Source organism: Leptodactylus fuscus, chromosome 7, assembly GCF_031893055.1.
Source record: "Leptodactylus fuscus isolate aLepFus1 chromosome 7, aLepFus1.hap2, whole genome shotgun sequence".
NCBI lineage: Eukaryota > Metazoa > Chordata > Amphibia > Anura > Leptodactylidae > Leptodactylus > Leptodactylus fuscus.
In genome coordinates this window covers 6,078,587-6,103,758 of record NC_134271.1, presented here as the reverse complement: position 1 = coordinate 6,103,758, position 25,172 = coordinate 6,078,587, and the positions used below count along the sequence as shown (strand labels likewise).

Below are 25,172 nucleotides of genomic sequence, written 5' to 3'. Positions count from 1 at the left end.
AAGATTTTAGGGATCATCTAAATACCTTTAATACTTGATTCCCTGGTGGTCCAGGTTACCGTCTCCTTCCTTGGTGATCTAGGGTAGTAAAAGGGGCTGAATACTTGAGTTGGTTCTCTCTCTCTCTATATATATATATATATTCAGGCCCCTTTCTTGGTCTCACGTAGTAATGGAGGGTTAATTTTGGAGGTAATCGAGAATAGAAGAAGGGTTTGATATTTGATTTCCTGGAGGTCTATTGCAATGTCCCCTTCCTTGGTGATCTAGGGTAGATAAGAGGGGTTGTTACTAGATATGGGCAAACCAATTTGTTCCGAGGCTTGGCACAAATATTACAAATGGTTCGCTTTTGCTTCCACAACCTGCATTGCAATGAATTATTATCTGGGGTCCAAACATAGGACAAAACAAGGTTCAGATTTTCTCCCATCTGTAATACTGATCCCTGGTTACAGTCTGTTACACAGTCTTGTGCTGCATTCATGACTATCCGATCTTCAGAGCAGAAATCTTGCAGATTTTCTAGCTGGCCCAATAGTTGTATAGAATATGTTGCTCTAGGGATTTGCATTATGAACCTTGTCTTTATGACACCAGACAGAGGTGATCCTCATAGTGGGATGATATGGAGGTGGACATGCAACAAACATGTGCCTAATATGATAACAAAGGCTCCATAGACATGTAGATCATACGTGTTCTGTGCTACATGACTGATGTGAGCGCAGCTCTGCTGGAAACTGCAGTCTCAGGGTTTGAGGGGTCGCCCTTTGAGAACACACATGTGAAGTCTAATAACTGTGATGTGTTTAATTCTGCATTTGGCTTCTACTTTATGAGAACCATATGTCGCCAGATCGTATCTTACAGAAATGTAAAAAGCCTTGCAGGCTATGAGATAAAAACTTCAGAAATGTCACTTCCAATGGCAGGCAGTCTCTAAGCAGATGACTGAGGTCTCTTTAGTGATACTAAATATAGGCGTCTCTGACTGCCTTCATTACTAACTCAGCTGGAAACTCAGATTTGTGTGGACTGATCGGTCCTATGTGCGGGATCAGGCAACAAGCAGCGGCCAGGCGCCATAGTCAGACCATACCAGGCGCCATAGTCAGACCATATGCAGCCGTACAATAATATAAGGGATCACTAGGAAAGTAGAGATACATAGAAGTAATGTGCGGAAAGGCTTACTAGTGCCCCATGGCAAGGACCGTGTACAGATATGTAACAATATAGGATACAATTATTCTAAACTTTGGTAAGTAGGAAGAATACAAGGGCTTCCTAGAGCGCCGGCCATTTGTGTGGGCTCGGAGATTGGTCGTGTGATTACCAGCCCATATAGTGAGACAGATTGTGGAATTCCCGTCTGCCGTGTGATCACTACTGTCAGCCTTGCAGTTGTGCACCAGCTGTCTGGACATGGATTAAGCCTTAGGTCACAGTCTACAAGTTTCCAGCCATGATGTCAGTACTAGACTGCATAGTTTTTAGTGATGAAACCAAGTTGTTTGGCATCCGATGACTGTTGGGTTGTCCTCCTGGTGAGCGCTTCAGTCCTTACTATGGAAGGACACACAGTTTCGCACATGCTGGTGCGATGATGTGAGGAACCATCTCATATGAGACAGTAGTGATATGAGGGCACGAACAGCTCAGTGGAATCCTGCGGTCACATGTATTGTAATAGGGAAGAACGGAGAACTGGCATTTTTTTGGCAGGATAATGCTCGCCCCCACACGTAAAGTATTCCTTATGTATTTCTCCACCAGATTACAACATTGCCTTGGCCTGCCTGTTTACCTGATTTATTGCCAATCAAACATTTATAGGACCAGCTGGGACCCTGCAAGAATGCAAGATCTACAAATCCAGCTGTAACCTCCATGGGCAAATATGCTGCGGGATACCATACAGAACCTGTATACCTCCATGTCCTGCTGTATCTCATCTTGTATCTAGGCTGGGGACACTCAACAAGGTACTAGAGCTCTCAATTGTACAGTTTTCCCAATAAACTCCTCCTTTCGCTCTGATGTTGCGTGTACTTCCATAGATCATCATTACATCCACACATAGGACGTTTCATTCCATTCCTACAACCCCTCGGTGGTGCGGTATATCTTTGGTCAATTATATCCTACAGGTCCAATAAGTGTTGGATAATTTTCTGTTGGACAATTCTAAATCTGTATTTTGTGTTATTTTTTCAGTGTTCCATTTCGTTCAGATACAAGTGTGAAAAGAAAAAATGTTCAGGTCGTATATTTATAACTGCGCAGGTAATAGAACAATGAGTCAGGCTCATCCTCGGCTTTACTCCCACACGCACTCCCTTTGACTCCCTTCTTTGACCTTGCAACCTTGTGAAGATACTGTAGTATAAAGAGCGCCGTCTTCATAGGACTCCGGTGTTATTTACATCACTTCATCTTTTGCACCTGCCTTGTGCCGATACCGCCATGGAAAGTAATATAATTACCGCTGTCTTGCTACACTTCAGTTTCCTGCATGCTTTTCAAGGATTCTACAAGTTCCAGCACTTGACCTTGACTCATAGAATTCACTTACGTCTTCCAGTGTGTTTGCTTCTTCAATAAAGATCACTTCCAGATATAGAAATATTACCTGCAATTCAAAGGCGTCATTGACCTGTAACATCCAGGATCGACCAGTAAATATAGTAAGGTGGAATAAAAAATATTACAAAAAAAAGTGTGTATGTATTCTAGGACCTGACGCCGTGAGGACGATGTCACCGCCAGTCCTCTAAGCTGCACCAACTTGCATTTTCGGGTGTAGAGGTTAACCATGTCTCTCCTATATGCAACCCTAACCCATCTGTTCTGCCGTGGATACAGCAAGCCGCACCTCATACTACCAGTCAGACGAGGCAGCGCCACCTACTGGACTCAACATACCAAGCAGTACCATATTTATCCACTCCATTTTGGCATCTACTCCTTCTGATCACACTGGGGCAGGTAATGGGGTCATGGTGACCTGATTGTAAAAAAGTGGGGGGCTAGAAGGAGCAAGGAGGCATTTTGCAGAAGTAGGGCAGAAAAAGAAGGCGAGTCCGAACTTTGATGGATCTCAATATTATCTGCAAGCTGCGGAGCGAGAACTCCTTTTTGTACAGCAATCCATGCTAGAAAAAACAAGTCACATTGTGATCATGAGATTTATCGGAGAAGGTGAAAGCAGGGTAAGGAAAGACACTGCGAGGAGAGAGTTATTACCACTGAGGGGATGGTCCCTTTAAAGAGGACCTTTCACCACTTTTGGGCACATGCAGTGTTATATACTGCCAGAAAGCCGACAGTGCGCTGAGTTCAGCGCACTGTCGGCTTTCCCGATCTGTGCCCGGTGTAAAGAGCTTACGGTGCTGGTACCGTAGTGCTCTATGGTCAGAAGGGCGTTTCTGACCATTAGCCAGAGACGTCCTTCTGCCTCGCGGCGCCTATCGCGCTGTGGAGCCGGGAGGAACGCCCCCTCCCTCTGCTCACACAGCTCGTCCATAGACGAGCATTATCAGGAGCGGGAGGGGGGAGTTCCTCCCCGCGCCACAGTACAGCGCGATTGGCGCCGCGAGGCAGAAGGACGTCTCTGGCTAATGGTCAGAAACGCCCTTCTGACCATAGAGCACTACGGTACCAGCACCGTAAGCTCTTTACACCGGGCACAGATCGGGAAAGCCGACAGTGCGCTGAACTCAGCGCACTGTCGGCTTTCTGGCAGTATATGACACTGCATGTGCCCAAAAGTGGTGAAAGGTCCTCTTTAAGACTGGATTGTCCCTTTAAGGGTTGTTTAGACAGGGCATTGACGCCTGAATGTTTTTATGTGAACGTTCTTTGCCCAGTGTTGCAACATACTAGCCCAGTGTTCCAACAACACAGCTCATGGCTCGGAACACTGTAACAAACTATAGGAGTCGATCCAAGTCGATCGGATACTATGCGATGGAGAAGTGGCATTGGTTAGCTCCAGAGGTTCCCATCCGTGGGGTCACAATAGAAAAGAGAAGTCCCGCAAAATTGCCCAAAAATCATCTTAGTACTGGGAGAATTCCTTGAAATGTCGCCTCGGTGAGATCCAAACCCATGGCCGTAGCTGTAAGGCACCAGTACTAGCCGCTGAGCCACTCAAAGCTTAAGGTTGATCCCCGGGCTTTGGTGATGGGACACCTTTTGCCTGCGCAGTGCTTACACACAGTCGTCCATATTGATTTAGCCTGTCATGTGTATGCTGACATCCAAGCGGGAAAAGCAGCTACTCAATAGAGTTAAGCAGTAATAGAAATTGGCTTTATGCTAATGGCATAGACCTTGACGTCCGCACAACTAAACGGAAACCGATTCTCATGCCGCGCTAATCAATGGCGAATTTTCTTCCAGATCATTGTGGCTAAAAGATTGTAAAAAAACAGAACAAACAATTAGACTTTTACTAATTAGATAGAAAATTGATTTCTTCTCCACTCGGCGAAGAAACTTTTTAGCCCAGAGTAGATGGGAAACCGGCATTGACTTTATGGTTAGAGACATTGACTGGTGGCACTAATGGAATAGAAAAGAAATTCGCAGTGAAAAACGTAGAGTGATGGGGAACGTTGTATCAACTTATCAGGTAACGCCGGGGGATGGAAGCCTTCATAGGTGTTTGCAGGAAGCGAAATGGCTCCAACTCGAATTCAGTTTACTGTCATAGATTCGTCTTCTTGCCCTGATCAAGTCCAACGTGGTGGTGAAGAACCCCAAGGCCCGGCACCTGTATTGCAAAAACATCCTCCTCTCCACAGTCGTCCTGATTCACGCCCAATCCACATTTTGGAAGAGTGTTCGATGTGGCAAAAAACAGTAAAAAGTTGAATATTTTTGTGCAAAATTTTCAATTTTTACAACAGAAAATTGCCCAGATTGTCGTAAATTCCCGTCATTGTCGTCACTTGTCCTGTCCACTGTGGTTCGTGTTATAGCTTACAAGTACTTTGCCACAACTGTCATTGTTATAGACCGGACACTATAGGTGCGGCCCCACGGGAATCTATAGACCTTTAACTGTCCATATATTTGTGGAGCCTCTCAGCTGATCCCACAGGGCCACATAGTATTGGTATGTACTTACATTAGTCTGTAATTATGGCATTCCGGGGATTACCTTGTCACAGAACACAATTACTGTACATGAGCCTGAAGAAGGACTATACGGTACGTCTGAAATGTTAGTACCGTAAACATGCCCCTTATAGGACCAATGCTTAACAGGGACCGTTCACCACCTCCAGCTTTTAACCTCATTCAATAAATGCCACCCCACTGATTCTGGCACAGTTACAATTTTTTTCTGTAACCCCCACCCTTCCTGAGCAATCACTTATTATTTTCAGCACCCATGGACATAGACTTTCTATTGTCAGGTGGGCGGTTCCTGTCTGTCTACTCCAGTCCAGGACCGCCCTCCTGAGGGGGCATTCACACGGGGCAAAATGGCTCGGATTCTGGCGCGACTCCACACGGAATCCGCGAGTATTCCGTGCAGGATTGGTGCCAGAATCCGCATGTTAAAAAAGGCTCCCCGTAGAACTGTATGGAGAGGTCATTGCAAAGAGACTACACCATGGCCACCTACCTGGAGAGAATACGCCACCCCAAGCACAGACAGACCCTGAGCCGGTACAGACTGAGCGCCCACAACCTAGAGATAGAGACGGGGCGATACAGGCAGACGTACAAGCCACGGGAGAACAGACTGTGCCAGCACTATGACCAGGAGGCCCTAGAAGATGAGACCCACTTCCTGCTACACTGCACCAAATACTCAGCTGTGAGGGCCGTCTACTACCAAAGACTCTCTGCCCACACCCCAGACTTCATATCTGCAGACGAGAAGAGGAAACTCTACATCCTACTGGGAGAAGAAGAGGCCACTGTGGAGATCGCTGCCCAATACGTGTCCAGCTGTCACCAAACAAGAGGAAGATGAGACTCCACGGTCTGTTATACCCCAAACTACCCACCCCCCCATATAGCGGCCACCAACTAGGAGGAAGATGAGACTCCACGGACTGTTATGCCCCAAACTACCCCCCCCATATAGCGGCCACCAACTAAGAGGATGATGAGACTCCACGGACTGTTATACCCCAAATCAAACCCCCCCCCCCCCGACTCCAACTTCCCCCCACACTTTACTAGCTTTGGAAATGCCAAATATCTATTCGGACGTGCCAATAAAGCGTGTTTGATTTGAGAGGCTTTTTTTAAAGTGCGGATTCTGGCGCCAATCCTGCACGGATTCTGCGTGAATTCCACGCGGAGTCGCGTCAGAATCCGAGCCATTTTGTCCCGTGTGAATGCCCCCTGATGGTAGAGACACAAATGAATATATTGGGTGCTGGAAGTAACTGCACCAATTGCTCAGGAATGGTGGGGACTAAAGAGAAAATTCCAACTGTGCACCTATTAAAGGAAGCAGGAGGAGGTGAAAGGTCCTTGTTACAGAAATTTGTTTGCATTTGGTCAAGTCTGTGATACAATGATACATTGTAATTAGTAGAACATTTACAGTGAAACTTTCCATTTGGTTTTCAATACTTAAAAAAAATGTAAAAATTCAACTTAACATTTGCATCGATCCTAATGCAAAATTGTAATATAACATATGATCGAACAGAAAGTGATGTTTTTAGACTGATGCAAAATTTTTTTTTACTTGCGCTCCCCCTTTGCTGTCCACGAAGATAATTAACGTTAATGTTAATTGCTTTTCCCCATCAGTTTTCATGCTAATATCTCACTTGAGCAAATCAGACATCCCTAATGAATGCTTTACAGAAAGTGACAAGTGTCAGCATTTCTTACAGGTACTCGTTCATAGCCAGAGGAAAGACTGTCACCGAGAGGGGATTACGTGAACAATGAAGGCACCGACGTCTGACGGTCATTTATCACATACAAGACCTTTACCTAAAGGCTCACATCGCCGTGTATCAGACGGGGACTTGGTATCCTAAAAGGGGTTTTCTGGATCTAGATGGATTTTTCATATTATCCAGAGGATAGGTCATCAGTATGTGATTTTCGGGGCTTCGGCACCAGGGACCTGCACAGATCAGCTGTTACAGAGTATCTGCCATAGTCACCGGGTCTATGTTGTATTGCCTTTAGGGTTGAGCCGATCTTGAGATTTCAGTATCGATTTTAAAATTCGATCATTTTCCAGCCGATCCCGATTCGTGAAATTTGCTCGATCGACAATTGGAATCCGATCTTTTCCGATTCCCGATTGCTCAACCCTAGTCAATGCTTCTCTATGGGAAATGTCACTTTTGGGGTTGAGCCGATCTTGAGATAACCTCCAACCTCGATCCCCTGGAAAAGATCGGGACCGGAATTCTGATCTCGATCATGAAATTTACTCGATCGCCGATCGGAATCCGATCTTTTCCGATCCCTCAACCCTAATTGCCTAATTATATTCTGGTGTCAGAACTTTTGGTTCTATCTGATCTTGTTTGACCTTGAAACGGATCAGGGACTCGAAACAAAGTGAATCATGATTTCAGTTTACTTAATTTTCACATGTATACGAGGATGAATGGCAATGCCTTGGTATCTTGGTCTTATGTGACCGTCGGAGGGGCAGAATCAGCCCCGAAATGTGTTATTTTTTGGGACATTCTCGATAGATCTGATCGCACCGAAGTTCTTTGGTTCCTCGTGTAAATTTGCACAATTTTGGTAACCACTTGGATTCCACCATTGGGTTTCATCTACGGAGGAGTGTTGCGCTTCCAAATGACTTCATTACGGACTGTTTTATGCACATTGTTCCAAGCAGTGACGTTACGATTAAACCTGCTCTGGTCTGAATAATGCACTAAACATATTTATTCTATAGCTTCGCTACCGCACATACGGAGTGACGCAGGACAGAGCCTCGGCTTTGGATCTTGACTTCTCATCTCCGGTGATTATCCTTTAATTGCATTAGTCTATGTGAAATAGAAGGTAATTGGAAATACAGCAGTAATATCGGGAACATTAATATCGGGAACGTGGAGCTTTAGGTTTGTCTTCAATCCCCAGTATTCACTGCAGTAATAGCACCAGCCTGATATCAGAGGAGGGGCTGTAATCGTGGTCTTATGTGCAAGCCCCGACTTACTAACATTGGGTTTACCAGGAGTCATATAGGGGTACTTAGATCCTTGGGGTACACATTGCGATGCAATCCCTGCTCGCAGTCAGCCGGAGTTGCCTGATGGATGACTCAATCACTTTCTGTTTGGAGAAGTCAGAATGAAGGATGATATGCAAATGTGGCGGATGGCATTTTACTTGAGATGTGAATGAGATTCATTACTTAGACTTCATTGCCGAACTTCAGCTTCTACTTTGGATTAGGAGGGAAATAAATAGGAGGATTTTTTTTTTTTCGAGAAACAGCGCCACTCTTGTCCATGGGTTGTGTCCGGAACTACAGCTAAGTCTTATTTTAAGGTGTTTTCTGGGACTTGCCTATCAAGTACTGATCCTTAGGATAGATCCTCAATATCTGATCAGTCTGGGTCCAATCAGGTATTGTAGGTTGCTGAGCAGTAGTACGGAGGCTCAGTCCCATTCAAGTGAATGAGGTGCAAAAGCAAGCGCAGTCATTACACAACGTACGGCACTGTGCAAGGCAAGTAGTGAAAAGGCTTCTTAAACCAGCTGATCTGTGGGGGTCCTGGGAGTAAATCCCCCACCAATCATATTTGTTACCTATCCTAAGGACAACCTCTATAAGAGAATGGGGTTGAGTGGAGATACCTACATGGAACAGGAGACCTTTCAGACCAGGTTAACTGAATGGTGAAAGTCCGACAGCTAGACCCCCACGGATCAGAAGAATGGGGCTCCAAATTTCCCAGTATGACTGGAGCAGCAGGTCACGCAGGTTCATTGCCACGCCATTCATCTCTATAGAGACTGGTGCAGATAACTGTACTTTCTGCTCACAGCTGTTTGCTTTGTAGTCCTCGGAGCTGAACTCGCCGATCTGCTCATCTTTGAGGGAACAGTAACGAGAAGTTGTTCGTATCGGAATATTCCAGGCTTATGGTATCAGAAGTTTCCCTTGAATGTTACAAAAATGCATTTTTAGCAATTTCTTCATATTCTCCTATGGTCAGGGCCGCTCCTTGTTCTTACAGGAGTAATTCAGGTAAAAGGAGGAGACGGGACAAACTGGACTACTTCTAGTCTTCCTACTTGTAAGGTATGGAGCGGTGAAAGCATCCTCAACAATAAGATGCCAAGAACTGCACAAGTCTGCACTGTACAAGGAGACGCCAAATCTGCTGAGGAGGTCACCCATGTCTAGTACCTGTGCACGTCTATGGTACCTATGCTTGGCACCTTCTCTTATGTCCTTAGTACCCGTACCCAAGTCTAGTACTTTTTTTTTTTTAAATGTAGATTGTGAGCCCCACATAGAGCTCACAATGTACATTATTCCTTATCAGTGTGTCTTTGGAATATGGGATGGAAATCCATGCAAACACGGGGAGAACATACAAACTCCTTGCAGATGGTTTTTTGCCCTTGGTGGGATTTGAACACCAGGGCCCAGCGCTGCAAGGCTGCAGTGCTAACCACTGAGCCACCGTGTGCCCCCCCCCCCCCCCCCAAGTCTAGTACTTGTCCCCATGTCTAGTACCCATACCCATGACTATTATCTATATCCATGTCTATCATATCCATAGCCATGTCTAATATCTGTGCCCATGTCTATAATATCAGTACCCATGACTAGTACCTGTGCCCATGTCTAACACCTGTACTCATGTCTAGTACCTGCGCCCATGTCTAGCACCTTTACCTATGTCTCTAGTACCCATACCCATGATTATTACCTATTCCCATGTCTATAATATCCGTAGCCATGTCTAGTACCTGTCCCCATGACTGTTACTTATATCCATGTACCTGTGCCCATATCTAGTACCTTTTTCCCAAGTCTATAATATCAGTACCCATTTCTAGTACCTGTCCCCATGATGATTACCTATACCCCTGTCTATAATATCTGTACCCACATCTAGTACCCGTACCCTTTTCTATTTCCTATTTCTGCAGAGCTAATACTAAAACCGTCTAAATACTGCTAACACCACTGGGGCAGGTGATATAGGCATGGGGGGGGGGTTATAGTTAGTAATTGGGAGAGGGGGCTATAGGGAGTAGATTATGGGAGAGGCAAAACAGCATATCAACAGAAGGGGTAAGGCAGAAATCTGATGAATCGGACGTCACGGGCTAATTCTCAATAGTAGACCTCCGGTTAGCACAGCAACCAGTGCTAGAAAAAACAGGTTGTGCGAATTATTGAAGAATTATTGGGAATGATATTTCAGGCACTGAGTCCAAAAAACCCCCCAAATCACCAGTGTTCCTTCACAGCTGAATTCTCACCTACTTTAATGGAGACGAGTTGCAATACCAGACACAACCTGCAAAGAAGGGAGGCGCTGCCACTGCGGAGATAGAAAACATAAGAAGACCCTTTATTTTAGTCTCAGGCCATCCCTTTAAATTTTAAAAAGAGGAAACTAGTGCAGGTGCTGATGCTGGTGTTACAGGATTCTGCCTTTCATTTTTCCGCTGGTCAGCAGTATTTTTATCATCCTTCTCGCACAGAATTTCAGTCTCTCGGATGATTCAGTGTAGGCTTGTGTTAAATAGATTCTCCCGCTATTCAGGAGAGCTCGACCAGACACAGAAAGACGATCCCTCAAAAGCTTGCTCTGCCATATGAAATGTTATTACAAATTGAAACGTATCACGGGCTACTGAAATCCTCATTTGTGGGCAGCGCCGCTCACATTAATATCTCCGGGGCGCAGTTGTGTTACCGAATGCTGCCCTCTGCTGGGCTAGTCCGGAACAACAACGTACAGGTGGAACCAAAATCTGACCATCTCATAACATCCTGGGCATCAGTAGAGCGACATTCCCTCCTCCGGGAAACCTGCCCACTAGGTGATATGGTTGGGATCGGCACCTACTAAGCCGATAGATTTTTGGGAGGTCAGGACTGGCAAGTGGACTATGGGGTCCGCCGTTGTCAGTTTGTTCCGGTTCTCCGTCGCTTGAGTGCCCTGGAGGACCTGACGTAGACCACGGTCCTAGTGTTCAACCTGTTGTCTAGAGCTTCGATGTGACTCCCATCTCCACAATTTGCTGCTCCATTCATATATGGCCGATAGATCGCACCTCCAGGATTACAGGCTCCTCGACTCACCGCCCCGGCTGCTGCGAATAAAGACGTCCTGGTGCACACGGCGCTCTGTGCACGTTTGGAATCCAAACAGGCAACTGAAGACATATTTTTTAAGAACTCCCATCCAAGCGAATGGATAAAGCTGCACTTTTATGGCCGACGCTCCATTCCCAACAGTTGAAGCACCAGGTAGGGGAGAAGGGTCAAGAGTCCCATGTCGTGCAAGGTGCAGGTCCCAGAATGGGGTCACGTATTCACCACACAGTATATGACATCCTATGGATATGCCATAAATGGTTTTAACTCAGCCATGATGGTGTCGATTGATCAACCGGGGAATTATAAGAATGAAAAACTTTCACTCTGAACCTTCTTCTCCATCCATTTTGAGTTGGACATGAGGTCACATGACTCAGATTATATATGTCTATAACTATAGGAGGGAGCAAAAGCCGAGAAACACAGGGTTCAGCCTGGGCACACAACAGTGCACATGAGCTGGGTCTATGGTTGAACTGCACAGATGACACACAGGCAGCACAGCAGCATCCTCCAGGCTCCCACAGGCCCATTTATTCACAAAATGGAGAGAAATAGGACCTGACCTGAGTTTGGCCTCAGCTGAAAGTCCCGTGTTAATACACACAGCTAGCACTCTGACAATACACAGTCATGTGCATGAGGCCTTAGTCTGATGCTGAAGGTAACAGGAGTTTTCTATTTATAGCAGTGCAGGTCAGGACTTCCCTCTTTATGTCCTGTAGGATCCAGCGGAGAAGTCAACAAGTCTCTACAGACTGCTCAGGGAGAACTGCTAACGACAGACAGGACTTACAGAGGATAAAAGTGCTGCAAAGAGCAGAACACAAGTCATAGGATGGCCAGAAATATCGTCACGTGCACTGATGGGGCGACTGATGTAACTATAAGGGATAGGCACAAACGTGAACCATTCCCGAGCCCCAGCCAGTCATTGTGCACACGTTACAGATCTCTGCAGCACCGCAACAAGGGAGGCTCCGGCCTAGCACCAGCATACGGAGGTCATTCCTGGGATATCTGATATAGTCTATGGATTGCTCAAAACACCATGGTCAGTGTATACACAAGTGATGTGAGCCGAGCACCAAAACAGCGGGGCATAGACGGCGCCTCTACCATTGGGAGGTCTATAGGCGGCTCTTATTAAATCATTTTAATTTTTTTTACACCCCTGGGCAGCCCTTGTAAGTGATCCATGTGGGAGTGACGCTGCCCCCTGCAGGCTCAGTGACATAAGTGCTCGTTCACGTTTGGTCTATCCTTATCACGCATCAAATACCTGGACCCGGCAGAGAAGGTGAAAGATCCTTGAACGTGTGAAGAGAACAAAGGAAGACGACACATTACAGGACTAAATCTCTCTTTATTAAGCCCCGAGAACAGACGGGATTATACGGACAAGTGACGGCCTATCCTCGGGTTCAACAGCAGATTGGCAGCTTTTAGACTCTCTCTGCACCCGTGCTGATCAGATGCCTGGTCGATCGGCTCACTTGTAGTTGCATAGTATCAGGTCTAGCTGAAACTAAGAAGAAAGGAACCGAGCCTGGTAACCGTTACACACAAAACACAGTGCAAACAAAGAGCTGATCTGTGGCAGTTCCACCATTCCAATAGGATGGATGCCACCAATTCAATATTGACCCCAAGGACAGGCCACCTATTTTAAAGAACCAGAAACCTAATAGGATAAAGCCCTCCCTGAATCCCCCCAAGAGTCTGTACAGAGAACATGAGACCTGAGGCTCCTTCTGGTTCGATAGGCCAGGTCTTCAGTGCAGGCTTCAGCAGGAAGAACGTCTTACGCGAATGTTTACCAAATGTCTATGGCCGGAAACGTCACAAGGCGGGCGCTCTACCTCAAGCGTGTTTATTCCGGATGACTTCACCGCCTTCTATTTCAATCTGTTCATAAAGCCATTTGCGGTCGCACCGACACTCCACGCCGCACTTGTTGGAGCCGCATTTTCTGCAGGCGTAGAAGCAGCCCATACAGTCTTCGTCCAAGCAGTCGCACAGATCCATCCCGTTCACCAGAAGGATTCCCCGGTTGTCGTAGATTTTATTTTTTGATGGTATGGTCTGTCTGTAAGAGAAAGATATTAGCAGTCACATACAGTGGGCAGCAATGGAAGACGCCGGATCCTGCACGAGGAGCAGAGCGCTCATCCCACCACTAGATCTTCCCCATTTAGGACAATGGAGGCAGCGGCAAATACGATGCATTGTCTTGTGTTATACCGCCATCTAGTGGAGAAAAACCATATTGTAGCCAAGTGCAATGTGATAAGAAACAAAGCCCATGGCAGTGACTAGGGTTGAGCGAACGTGTTCAGAAAAGATCGGATTTCGATCGGTGATCGAGAAAATCAGAATTCCGAACACGATCTTTTTAGGTGGGATCGAGATCGGTGATTATTTCCCACAATGCTTTGCTACTGGCCAAGCATTGTGGGAAAAGCTAACAATGTTAGCCTTCACACTGAGTATACGCTCCGCTCATTCTGAGTGGAGTGTATACTCAGTGTGAAGGCTCCACTGCGGTTCCATAGGAGTGAATGGAAGCAGCCGGCACACAACCTCAACCCCCTGCGCGCCTGATGCGTCCATTCATTCTAGTGGGAGACTAGCTAACATCTCTAGTAGCTACTTACCTGCAGAGATGGCTGGTCCGGTGCCCGGTGTTCTTCTTCGCCTCGATGCCCCCACCTCCCAGGTTAGTGTTTAAAGAGCTAGGAAGAAGGCGGGGCTTGTGGCTTAGGAGAGCGTGGGTGGGGAGAAGTCATGTCTCCCTGCCCTTTACCCGCCCACACTCTCCTAACCTGAGAGGCGGGGGCAGCGAGGCGAAGAAGAACAAGAACACCGGGCACCGGAGCAGCTATCTCTGCAGGTAAGTGGACACCAGCGGGCACTAAGTAGCCAGAGGATTAATTTAAAAAAATCCTCTGGCTACTCAGTGATTAAAAAAAAAAAAAAAAAAAAAATCACTACACAGCGTGGATTCTAACAATTAAAGCGTTCAATTGTTAGATTCCATGCTGCGGAATTGGGATCGGGTTCGAATGAAAAATGATCGGAAATCGGATTTCAAAATCGATCCTGAAAAATCAAGATCGGCTCAACCCTAGCAGTGACTAAATCCCCTGAAAATAAAGAGCAAGGTCTGGCACATCTATGACTATTACAGCACCATACGCACTTCTAAAAATAGGTGACAGGATCCCAGTGAGTGCAGAAACGGTAACGTACCGAAAATATGGCCGCCGAGCCAAACACAACTCAGCCTGGTCTCCAGTTATAGGTCCGTATGGTAAGGGCCGTATTATAGGCACAAACGTAGTTCTGGCGAAGGGTCTAATAATCCGAATAGGACGCTGCTAATTCGGATCAATAGAGCTGCGATCAAAACGACATTGGTGGGTGTGATACGACTTCTTATAGCGGCGAGAACCCAAAGGCCGCTTATACAGAGTCGGTGTTCTGTATTAGTACTGGTTTGGGTCCTAAACACAGAGTAGGTAGATCTTTTGCGTTATAGTTGGGGAACTATGGAGCACGCTCAGTTGCTGACGCCCATCATGATCAGCGATTGTACCGATCACAGTTTAACCGTGTAGATGCTGTGATCAATAGAGACCAAAGAAGGCCCCAGAACGGGACAGACATATATGTCATATATACTGGTGACTATAGAGGTGCACGGTGACCGTACTTATATAACCTAGAGGTGACAAACAGTGGGATTTGCCTTTTAATATTCAGACTGACTAGTTCGGTAAATGCTTTGCAACTAAAGCCAAGACCCCAAGAAAAACGTAACCCCGCAGCGAGACGCAAGCCGCAAATAGAAAGGAAGGGCTGAATGTTAAAAGGCAGACAACCCCAGACACAAACCTATCTGACCCTGCTGCGGACGTCTTTGTCTGCCGTCTCTTCTCTCTCGTGCTGGTTTCGGGTGTAAACTCAGTTTGCCGCCCAGGGTTGGCAAACTGCAGAGACTTCAAGGCCTTGGCAGTTCGCCCCTAAAAGAAAGATATAGATCAAAAACAAGGCGGTGAGAGGGCAGGAGAGCAGCTGACCCCTCCCCAATACAACACGAAACGGGGACCTGGAGTGAGAACAGTCTGTGATAAAGCCAAACTAAAAACTGCCAGGATTGATTTCTGCTCTTTATGAACATCTGATTTATGGTAAAGTGTCCCTGGCTGAGTCCCCGGCCCTGACACACTGGCGCTCTAATATTCCGGAGCTGACGGATGAGACGTTTCAGGATGTCTTGGAATCTCCTCTTTACGGGTCTCCCTCAGCTAACAATAATTTGATCCAAGTATTCATTTTACATCAATGTTACCTGACGCCGACCCGTCTGCATAAGATGGGCCGCTTACCGGGCCCGAATTGCCTTAGATGTCCGCACCCCTGCGCGAATTTCTGGCACATGATTTGGAGTTGTACGAGCTTTTTGGAGTGGGGTGGTGGATCTTTTGGCAGACGTCCTGGATCTCCCTGTCCCCTTTTCCCCTGAGGTTTATTTGGTGTTCTAGAGGAGATTTGGCAGCACCACATCCGGATATTTCTCCGGGAGAGTTTATTCTATGCCAGGAAGGCCATTGCCTTATGGTGGATGACCCTCCAGTCTCTGTCAGTGTCTCAATGGCGGAGACTGATTAATTCGATCCTCCCCTTCAACCAAATTAAATATAAAGGCAGGGGCTGTCCTCAGAAGTTTACTAAAGTTTGGGGAGCGTGGTGTGCTTTCCCGGCCACCCAGTATTCTGCGCCCTCACTGCGTTCAGCTATAGATGCTTTAGCACCCTGAGGGAGGACGTCTGCCGACTGGATCTGTGGCCCCCCCTTCTGGTGGTGTAATATATACATGTTGGCATTGGAGTCTTTTGCCTATTTTTGTACCTTTCCTTGTCTTGGAATGGGCTGGGCGGGTTGGAGATGTTGCAAATATTTGTGTATTTTTTATTAAAATTGTATAATTAGATGTTTAATTTGTTATATAATTGTCAGATCACTGGAGGTACGACTGCTGGGTAGAGACAGGTTAGGGCTCGTTCACACGGGGGGGGGGGGGGGGGGGGGGGGGCGGATTTTGACCATATTTTGACTCGGGGAGCCAAGTCAAAACCCGCCTGCCACAACGTCGCAGCTTCCCCCCACCCCGGAGTCGGCTCAAATAAATGGGCCGACGTCGGAGGTTGCGGCTGCCAGGCGGGATCCACCTGAAGACATAGACCTCTATTGTGAGGAGGCGGATTTTAAGGAGGATTCCGTGCCAAAATCCGCCCCCTCTTGCCCCGTGTGAACGGGCAAAAATAGTTGAGGGGGGGGGGGGGGGGGTTTCATTCTTGTAATTTGGCAGGGTTATACCAGACCTCCTTTCTATACATATAGGTTCTACATTCATTTCCCACTACTTGACCATATAACAGCGGGCTCTATGATATGGATTATTGGTTAATGAGGGAGGACAGATGTCCCTTATGGCTTTTGCAGTGGTCACTGTTGGTTTAGGTGTCATAATACACCGCCATTAGAATTATCTTCCTCCAGCAGTAGTCACAGTGGAGCTCAGACATATTTGTGCTTTAGGAGCATCTGTTTTCATCTTGGAATCTGGGTAACAGGTAACATATTTAGGTCCCATTAAGGTGAAGGCTCCACCTAGCGGGCCGCAGCAAAAAAAGCACAGCGCAAAAAAGCAGCGGCAAGGCATCGTGGTTTTTCATAGAAAATCTGCACAGGTTCCCCCCCTATGAGCACTTTCTGGCTCCATTATACCTATAGAGAAACCGCCGGCATTTCCGTAGGTAAAATCGCGTCAACGCCGCAAGTGGGAGGAGATTCCACTTTGCAGGGACCGTAAAATGACGCGTTTCTTTTTTCCACCGTGCGGGGCCTAAAGGAGTTTAATTTATAGAAATAATGGCAATACTTAGGCTGTCAACTTGCATAAAGCTTTGTAATTTTGACTATTGCGGCCTACATGCCCTGGTTGTATTTTAAGCCAAGTCAATAACTTTTTTTTTTCTTTTTGCCTCTCAAATCCACCCATAATTGCCCCCTGCCCCAGTAATAAGATTGCCCCATAACCGAATAACGCTAAATACAGGTGCAATTGTCCATAGCATACTTCCGTTTTCCCATCCAATCGCAGAGAGGCGCCGCACTGTATGGAGCGGCTCCCCCCGCCCCGCGGATGGTTCAGTCCGCACAGACAGAATGGCGTCTAACGTGTGATATAAAAGCTCCGCTGCGCCCCGCTCCGGTCTATCCTGCGCTCCGGTCACCGCCCCCATGTCTAGAGGCTCCTCCCGCGCTCCAGTATCCCGGCTCCGCCGCAGCCAGCCGCCATGTTACTCCCCCTCTATGGCCGCACTTACTTTCGCCTGTGACTTCTTGCTCGGCATCCCCGTAATACTGGCGTCAGAAACCCGCGCTGCCGCCATTTACAGGGGGAGACGCCTCCCTGTGACGTAACAGCAAAACAAACACCATAGAGACGCGGAAGTGTGAGGGCGGGGGATAGAGGGGGCGGGCGGTCTGTGCTGCCAAATTCTCCGGGGTCGCAAAGCTTCGCTAGGGCGTTACCATGGCAATCCTAGTTAAAGAGAAACTAACAATTGTTTGTTTTTTTTTTAACTTTGTATAACTTTATTTAGTATTTGTCTTAAAACATATTATTGTATTTATTTAAAGGGATCCTACCATTAAAATCCTTTTTTTAATAAACTTAAGAAAGGCGATTCTTCTCCTACATTTAGATGTCTTCTCCGCGCCGCCATTCGGTTAAAATCCCGTTTTCCGCCGGTATGCAAATGAGTTCTCTCGCAGCACTGGGGGCGTCCCCAATGCTGCAAGAGAACTCTCCATCTTCTTTAGGAACGAGGTCTTCACCGCCTTGGCTTCAAACTTCTAGGCCCGACTGCGCATACCCGCCGGCCACAAGAAAATGGCCGCTTACACAGTATTGTAAGCGGCCATTTTCTTGTGTCCGGCGGGAGTTTAGCAGCTCGCTATTGTCTATGACTTACCGTGTCGGATCGGAGCCGGCCTCGGGTCTGCTCAGAGTTTTCTTTAGCTCGAGCAGCAGCCACGCGTTTTGCTGCAGGAGTTTTGCGTCCAAGGGCAGTTTTCCTTTTTGCCGGCATGAGGAGTTTAGAGACGATTCAATTTCCAAGAATATGGCAGTCCAGTATAGGTACAGTCTTTTTATGACTGTGTTGTTATGCAAACGTGGTAAATGAAACGTGAACTTCTATTGGCTGATACACGTCATATGACTGAATATTTAAGGACCTGCGAACTGCTATTGACTAATCCAGGTCATAAATAGCTTGATTACTATGGAAACCTGGTGTAAAGCTGTGTGCATGTGGAGACTAATCGCTTGCGAGCTTCTATTGGCTGATAAGGGACATGTGACTGTGTGTATGGCAGTTGGAATATGAGTGAGATACTTGCAGGCTTGTATTGGCTAATGCAGTTCATTATTTGGGAACAGTATATTCTAGAGAGCTGAGACCCGGTCTAAAACCTTTCCGGACACCTGATGTACCTGTGTGGAAAATTTGGTGAGGATCGGTCCAGTCGTTTGGTTGTGCATAAAGAACAGACAGACAGAAACTAATTTTTATCTGTATCTCTCTCTATATTATAAACATGAGTTTCTTCTATCTGTCTGTTCTTTATGCGCGACCAAACGACTGGACCGATCCCGACCAAATTTTCCACACAGGTAGACATGTGCTCTGCCCGCAGCCATTTTCTTGTGGCCGCTTACCCCTAGTTTACTGTGTAAGTGGCCAAAGGAAAATTGCCGCGGGCAGAGCCAACTGCGGAGGCCTAGAAGTTTGAAACCAGTGCCGGAAGAAGACGCAGGGAGAGGCCGTTCCAGGCGAAGATAGAGGCGGTGCTGGAGAGTTCTCTCACAGCGTTGGGGACGCCCCAAGTGCTGTTTGAGCACAGGAGACCGCCCCCAGTGCTGCAAGACAACTCATTTGGGTTATGCGAATGGGGGAGTCCCTGAATGGTCACACAACACTAGTGTGTTCATTTTCTAATCCTACAAAACCCTTTTAAGGCTAAGGCTCCACGGGCCGGAAACGCAGCGGTAAAGGGCTGCGGGAACAACCGTGGCGGGAACGCATCGTAGTTTGAACAGAAAATTTGCTGGGTTTTCCTCTGCAGACTTTCCGTTACCATTATATCTTCCGTAGATATAATTAACATGCTGCAATTTCCAAAATTGTGCTGGTTTTGGAAATTGCAGCGTGTTCGCTCTGCAGATTTTAACGCAACGTGGGCATGGGGTTCCCACTTTGCTGTTACTGTATAATGCCGCGATTTTTCCTGGGGCGTTCCCGCCGTGGGCAAATCATGGCATTTGTGGCCCGGTCTAAGACTGGTGTACAATCTGCCCTATTGCGTCTACTATAAGAGATAGTGAGATCTACTATAATATTTCTAATAAAAATGAAAAACCACCGGTGTTTACGTTACGTTTTACCGAGCGCTATTGAGTTCTGTCTATCCTACAGATACAGCGCCAATTCTAAGACGCCTTTCATAAACCGTAACGGTCGCTTATTCTGCACTGCTTGTGACTTGTGTATCAGAAGCAAAGCGTAAAGTAACACGCGTGATAATATCGATATAAAATAGTAACGTCAGTGACTCCTCTTGGCGATATTTCAGCGTTTTAGGGGCAGGTTGCTTTATTAGCAGCGGGTTCCAGATGGCGGCTATACGGAGAAGATGATTTCCGTGACCGACGCGATAATAAACATAGTGGTTTGTAAATTCACAGACAGATATGAAAAGGATTTATGGTGACCATGGAGACCAACTTGGAAGCTAAAAATAGAGGAGTAAGACTTTAATCCTTACTGCCCGTGCTAAAATGGTTTATCGTAGGCTGATGTTTGGTGTCCTTATAGGACTCGTCATTAAAATATAACGAGGCCAATCTACCACACGTTGCACGTCAATGAGCGGGTGGGCCAGGACTTGCCCTTTTTTGTTTCTTCCTTTTCAGACCTCCCCCTGTTCTACTGAACTGGATGTAGGTCACGGACGGGTTCATTCCAGGGCACGCGGCCATTCGGCTCCCTGATCACGCACTTTATTGGGTTTGTTAAAAAGTTACAAATTTCCTACAATTGTGTGAATTTTTTTGCGCGCTCATATTTTTTACATGTATTTTTTCATGGGAAAATGTCTGAAAAACGCCACAGCTGGACACAATAATGCAAGCGGAAAACAAATTCCACACCAATGCAGCACTGATGGCGCCATTTTTACTTATTGACTGCCATTGAACATCTAGAACAGGGGTAGGGAACGTACGGCTGTTGCAAAACTACAACTCCCAGCATGCATACTTGCTCTGCTGTTCTTGGAACTCCCATGGAGGTGAATGGAGCATGCTGGGAGTTGTAGTTTCACAGCAGCTGGAGAGCCAAAGGCACACCTCCCAACTTTCGAAGAACTGAAAGAGGCTACGCGCCATGGCAAATTTAGCTCCACCCACTTTTATGTTGACTCCGCCCATTCTCAGTCATTTTTCATGTGCCCCCACACAGTATAATCCTCCTATAGTCACCCATAAATTATATGCCCCCCCTCTATCTCTCCCCCAGATTCATGTCCCCCATCTCTGCCCACATTTTCATGTCCCCCCATCTCTGCCCACATTTTCATGTCCCCCCATCTCTGCTCCCAGATTTTCATGTCCCCCCATCTCTTCCCCCAGTTTCATGTCCCCCATCTCTGTCCCCAGATTAATGCCCCCCATCTCTTCCTCCAGTTTCATGTCCCCCCATCTTCCCCCAGATTCATGTCCCCCCATCTCTGCCCCCAGATTCATGTCCCCACATCTCTGCCCCCAGATTCATGTCCCCCCATCTCTGCCCCCAGATTCATGTCCCCCCATCTCTGCCCCCAGATTCATGTCCCCCCATCTCTGCCCCTAGATTCATGTCCCCCCATCTCTGCCCCCAGATTCATGTCCCCCCATCTCTGCCCCCAGATTCATGTCCCCCCATCTCTGCCCCCAGATTCATGTCCCCTCCATCTCTGCCCCCAGATTCATGTCCCCTCCATCTCTGCCCCCAGATTCATGTCCCCTCCATCTCTGCCCCCAGATTCATGTCCCCCCATCTCTGCCCCAGTGTCATGCCGTCCTCTCCTTCATCTGCCCCCAGTTTCATGTTCCAGCTCACTGTGTACACACAAAAAACACTTACACTCACCTTTTCCTCGCTCCCCGCCGCCCCGCCGTCATCACATCGCGTCTACACAGCCAGTAGCCGGAGTGCAGCAGCAAAGCAAGGAGCTGACCTGTGACAGCTCCTTGCTTTAGCTGCGTATGTATTCAACTCAGATCTGCGTCTGGAGGACGCAGATCTGAGTTGATATCGGGACATACCTCCCTCCAACCAGGACCGCAGGACACGTCACCCAAATCGTGAATGTCCCACGGAAATCGGGACGGTTGGGAGGTATGTCAAAGCTTCCCTACTAGAGATGAGCGAACACTATTCGAAACAGCCATTTTGAATAGCACGCTACCATAGAAGTGAATGGAAGCGGCCGGCACACAGACTCCGTCGCTTAACCCCCCACGTGCCGGCCGCTTCCATTCATTTCTATGGGAGCGTGCCATTCGAAATAGCTGTTTCGAATAGTGTTCGCTCATCTCTATTCCCTACCCCTGATCTAGAACAAGGCTGCATTTTTACTAATGTACAAAAATACCCTTTGATTCACATGGAAAAGGTGAAAAAAGTTAATTTTTCATGGACGTGTTACACCCGAGGATAGAGGGATCCGTGAAAACGGACAAAAATTGGACATGACCAATGGACATGGATCGTCATATTAACGGTCATGTGAATAGTCCCCAAATGAATGTTGGCATGTGATGTAAATGGACCCCACAGACAGTTTTCATTGCCTGTCAATGTAGCCTAGCTTCATATTCATATTCGCACGATTGAGTTTGACCCATGAAACTTGGTCCATCTTTGCGGCGGCAGAAGACGGACACCGAGCGTTATAGTTACCTAAGGTGTTAGGAGTCCCTGCACCCTAGTGACATACTGTCCTATACTGTAATCGCTGAGATGCAGGGAGTCCTATCGAGTCCCGCTCCCGGTACACTGTTCAGGCCGGTAAATGTGGCTCATACGAGGACCAACTAGGTCCTGTGAACGTGCAGTAAGGCCTCATTCACATTCTGGCCTATATGGACAGCCCCCACCCTGCTCATTTGCAGCGACGTTCTGCCCGTGGTAGATCCGCTCATGGGCCGACGCATGCACGATTTTTTTCTCTACGTCATTCTCTCTATGTGTTTGTGTTTCTTCACCGATTTATTGCTAAAAAACAAAGATGACAACATCCGTTTTTTTGGGTTTTTTTTTTGAGTTTTGGTCACACACGACACGCGGATCAAAGACGGAAATACACCAGGATGGAGAATGTCTGGTTTTATAGCTTGCAAAATGGATACTTTGTGTGCAAACGCGCGTCTGATCATTTAGTCTGCTTTTATATTCTCACTCATATCAGTAGGATCTCCTGTTTCTATACATTTGGCCACAAAAATTTCATAGAATCAAAAACTGATGGCGTGAAGGGAGCATTGTGTGCTATCGCTCTCTGCTCTTCCCTCCTTGCAGCCTCCCAATGTGTCTGCTATACAGACGCTGCCTGAGACAAAGGATCAGCTGCTGTGTCTATGTGTGATGGGTCAGCGCTTTGTCTGTTCCCCACACGGACCTGCCTGTTCTGCTCGCTGTGTCTGACTGCACATGTGCGGCCCCTTCTAATCGTCTGCTCTGTTGGAGATCAGAAGAAGCTTCAATTTGTGCATCGAGCACCCCGGCCACCTGCTCATGACATAGAGAGCTACAGATCTGGTGTCTGATGGGGCTTCTGCTACAGGAACCTACAAGTGTGCTATCATACATTATAAGAGAGCCTGACAACACAGACAATGTGCTGACAAATGGGCACAAAGTATAGATGGGTCATTCGTGTGTCGGGATTTTGCAAACTGAGGACAGATTCGTTCATGATGGACACCAATTCCATTGACGCCAATATAAACACAGATAGAGGATTTTGCTCAGTAGGGTGTATAATCTATAATATGGCATCGCAAAGCTGAATCCCCATATTGTAGAAACGCAGCTTTTTTTGTTGCAGATTTTTCTACAGTTTATTGAGCCAAAGCCAAGAGTGGATTCAAAAGGAATGGGAAATATCTAGGAAGTTCTTAGGGTCAGTGCACACAAAGTTTTTTGGCAATTTTCCTATTGGAGACCTATCCTTAGTATTTGATCGGTGCGGGATCTGTGCACTGATCAGCTGTTCTAGTAGCCTCCAGGCACCCGGAAACTTTCCAGGGATGCTTCTCAAGACACCGTCTGATGTATGGTGGCCATGATAAGATGATGTTGCTCTGCTCCTATTCATGTCAATCGGAACAAAGCTGCAGTGCTGAGTCACATTCACTATACTGGAGACGGTGTCCTCTGCTTCTGGCGCCGTCCCTGTGTAGCTTCCAGTACCTGGAGGCAGTTGGAACAGTTGGTTGTCGGGTCCCCACTGACCAGATAATGACAACAGGTCATCAGAATGAAAAACTGCCCAACCACCTGGACAACCCCTTTAAGGAGAACCTTTCACCCTTTCCACCAATCCCATTTTTTGCATCTGTCAATAAGCTCCGCTCCACTGATTCTGCTGCTGTTGGAATTTTTTCTCTAGCCCCCACCATTCCTGAGCAATCTTTGCTGTTAGTTACACCAAAGTTACACTCTCTGCTGTCAGGTGGGCGGTCCCTGTTTTCCTGTTCCAGCCCAGAACTGCCCACTTGACAAGAGAGAGCCTAACTGTGCACTGCACTGATTGCTCAGGAACGGTGGGGGCTAGAGAAAAAATTCCAATTGCAACACAATCAGTGGAGCGAAGACTATTGACGGATGCAAAGAGTTGGAATTGGTGGAAGTTTCTGCTTAAAGGGTTTATCCAGGTGGCCGACATGGAAAGAGTTGGAGTTGTTAGAGGTGGTGAGGGGTCCCCTTTAAGGTTCTTTGTCTATTTTAGGAATAGAAAGTCCAATTTTTACACTTTTCTTTATCACATTAACAGAACTAAACAGCAGCATAGTAGTAGTAACCTCCTGCTCCGATGAATACATTCAATGACACTAATATTCCTAATTTGGTTACTAAGAATGGACCGAGCTTCGGTTTTCGCTATTATCTTTTCTCATAGTGCAAACAATAAGAAAGATTAATGCAGACGCACGTCGCGAGGCAGAGTCACAGATCATTAGCTAGGAAATAACCGTCATCTTTCACGGCGCACATTGGCCCGGGCATTCATCACTGACGCGCACTCTGTACATTGGGAAGAATTGTTGTTTATTTTAAACTCGGTAAATTAGCTTTAAATGTTTTTTTGGAGATTATGAAAATTCTGAAGGGAATCGTCGCAGGGTGAGGATAAAAGGCTAATTCCTCCTGGTAAACATGACTGAAGAGTATTTAGCGTTGAGGCAAAGCTGGAGCCCCATCCGTCAAGTCAGATAATGAGTCCGGTGGAGGGTAAGTGGATTGTAGCGCTGCGAGCTCCCTATTCTCAATGCCGAGCTGACCGCGGCCATATCACACATCTGGCTACTTAATGAGAGATGCATTGCAGGAAAGTTACTTTATTACCGGTGCTCGGTACAACATATGGACTCATCTGCGCTGTGTCGCCATGTCTAGTCCCTTGGCCGTCAGCATTACTGGCACGTGACAATTTTGATCCAAGGAGATGGAGATGAATT

At 46.9% G+C, this 25,172-nt stretch overlaps 2 protein-coding genes across 3 annotated transcripts in view; one reads left to right on the top strand and one right to left on the bottom strand.

The window, feature by feature from the left end:
* The window catches only part of MPPED2 (metallophosphoesterase domain containing 2), a 397,414-nt gene that overhangs the window by 125,211 nt on the left and 247,031 nt on the right, over positions 1 to 25,172 (top strand). The window lies entirely within an intron of this gene.
* Positions 12,667 to 17,803, bottom strand: ARL14EP (ARF like GTPase 14 effector protein). Of its 2 annotated transcripts, none has more exons than XM_075283601.1 (3): positions 17,710 to 17,803; positions 15,212 to 15,339; positions 12,667 to 13,403 (listed from the first exon to the last, which is right to left on the bottom strand). In XM_075283601.1, the coding sequence occupies exons 1-3, from the start codon at positions 17,773 to 17,775 to the stop codon at positions 13,178 to 13,180; spliced, it is 420 nt and encodes a 139-aa protein (XP_075139702.1). In that variant the 5' UTR covers positions 17,776 to 17,803; the 3' UTR covers positions 12,667 to 13,177. The 2 variants fall into 2 exon arrangements, with proteins under 2 accessions (XP_075139702.1, XP_075139703.1); XM_075283602.1 differs by having other exon boundaries at positions 15,221 to 15,339.

Coding starts and splice junctions, on each gene's coding strand:
- ARL14EP (XM_075283601.1), bottom strand. CDS start 17,775: ATGGCGGCAGCGCGGGTTTCTGACGCCAGTATTACGGGGATGCCGAGC. Junction 15,340..17,709: donor GCAAGAAGTCACAGGCGAAA/GTAAGTGCGGCC, acceptor TCTTTCTTTTAG/GGGCGAACTGCCAAGGCCTT. Junction 13,404..15,211: donor TCCGCAGCAGGGTCAGATAG/GTTTGTGTCTGG, acceptor TTTCTCTTACAG/ACAGACCATACCATCAAAAA.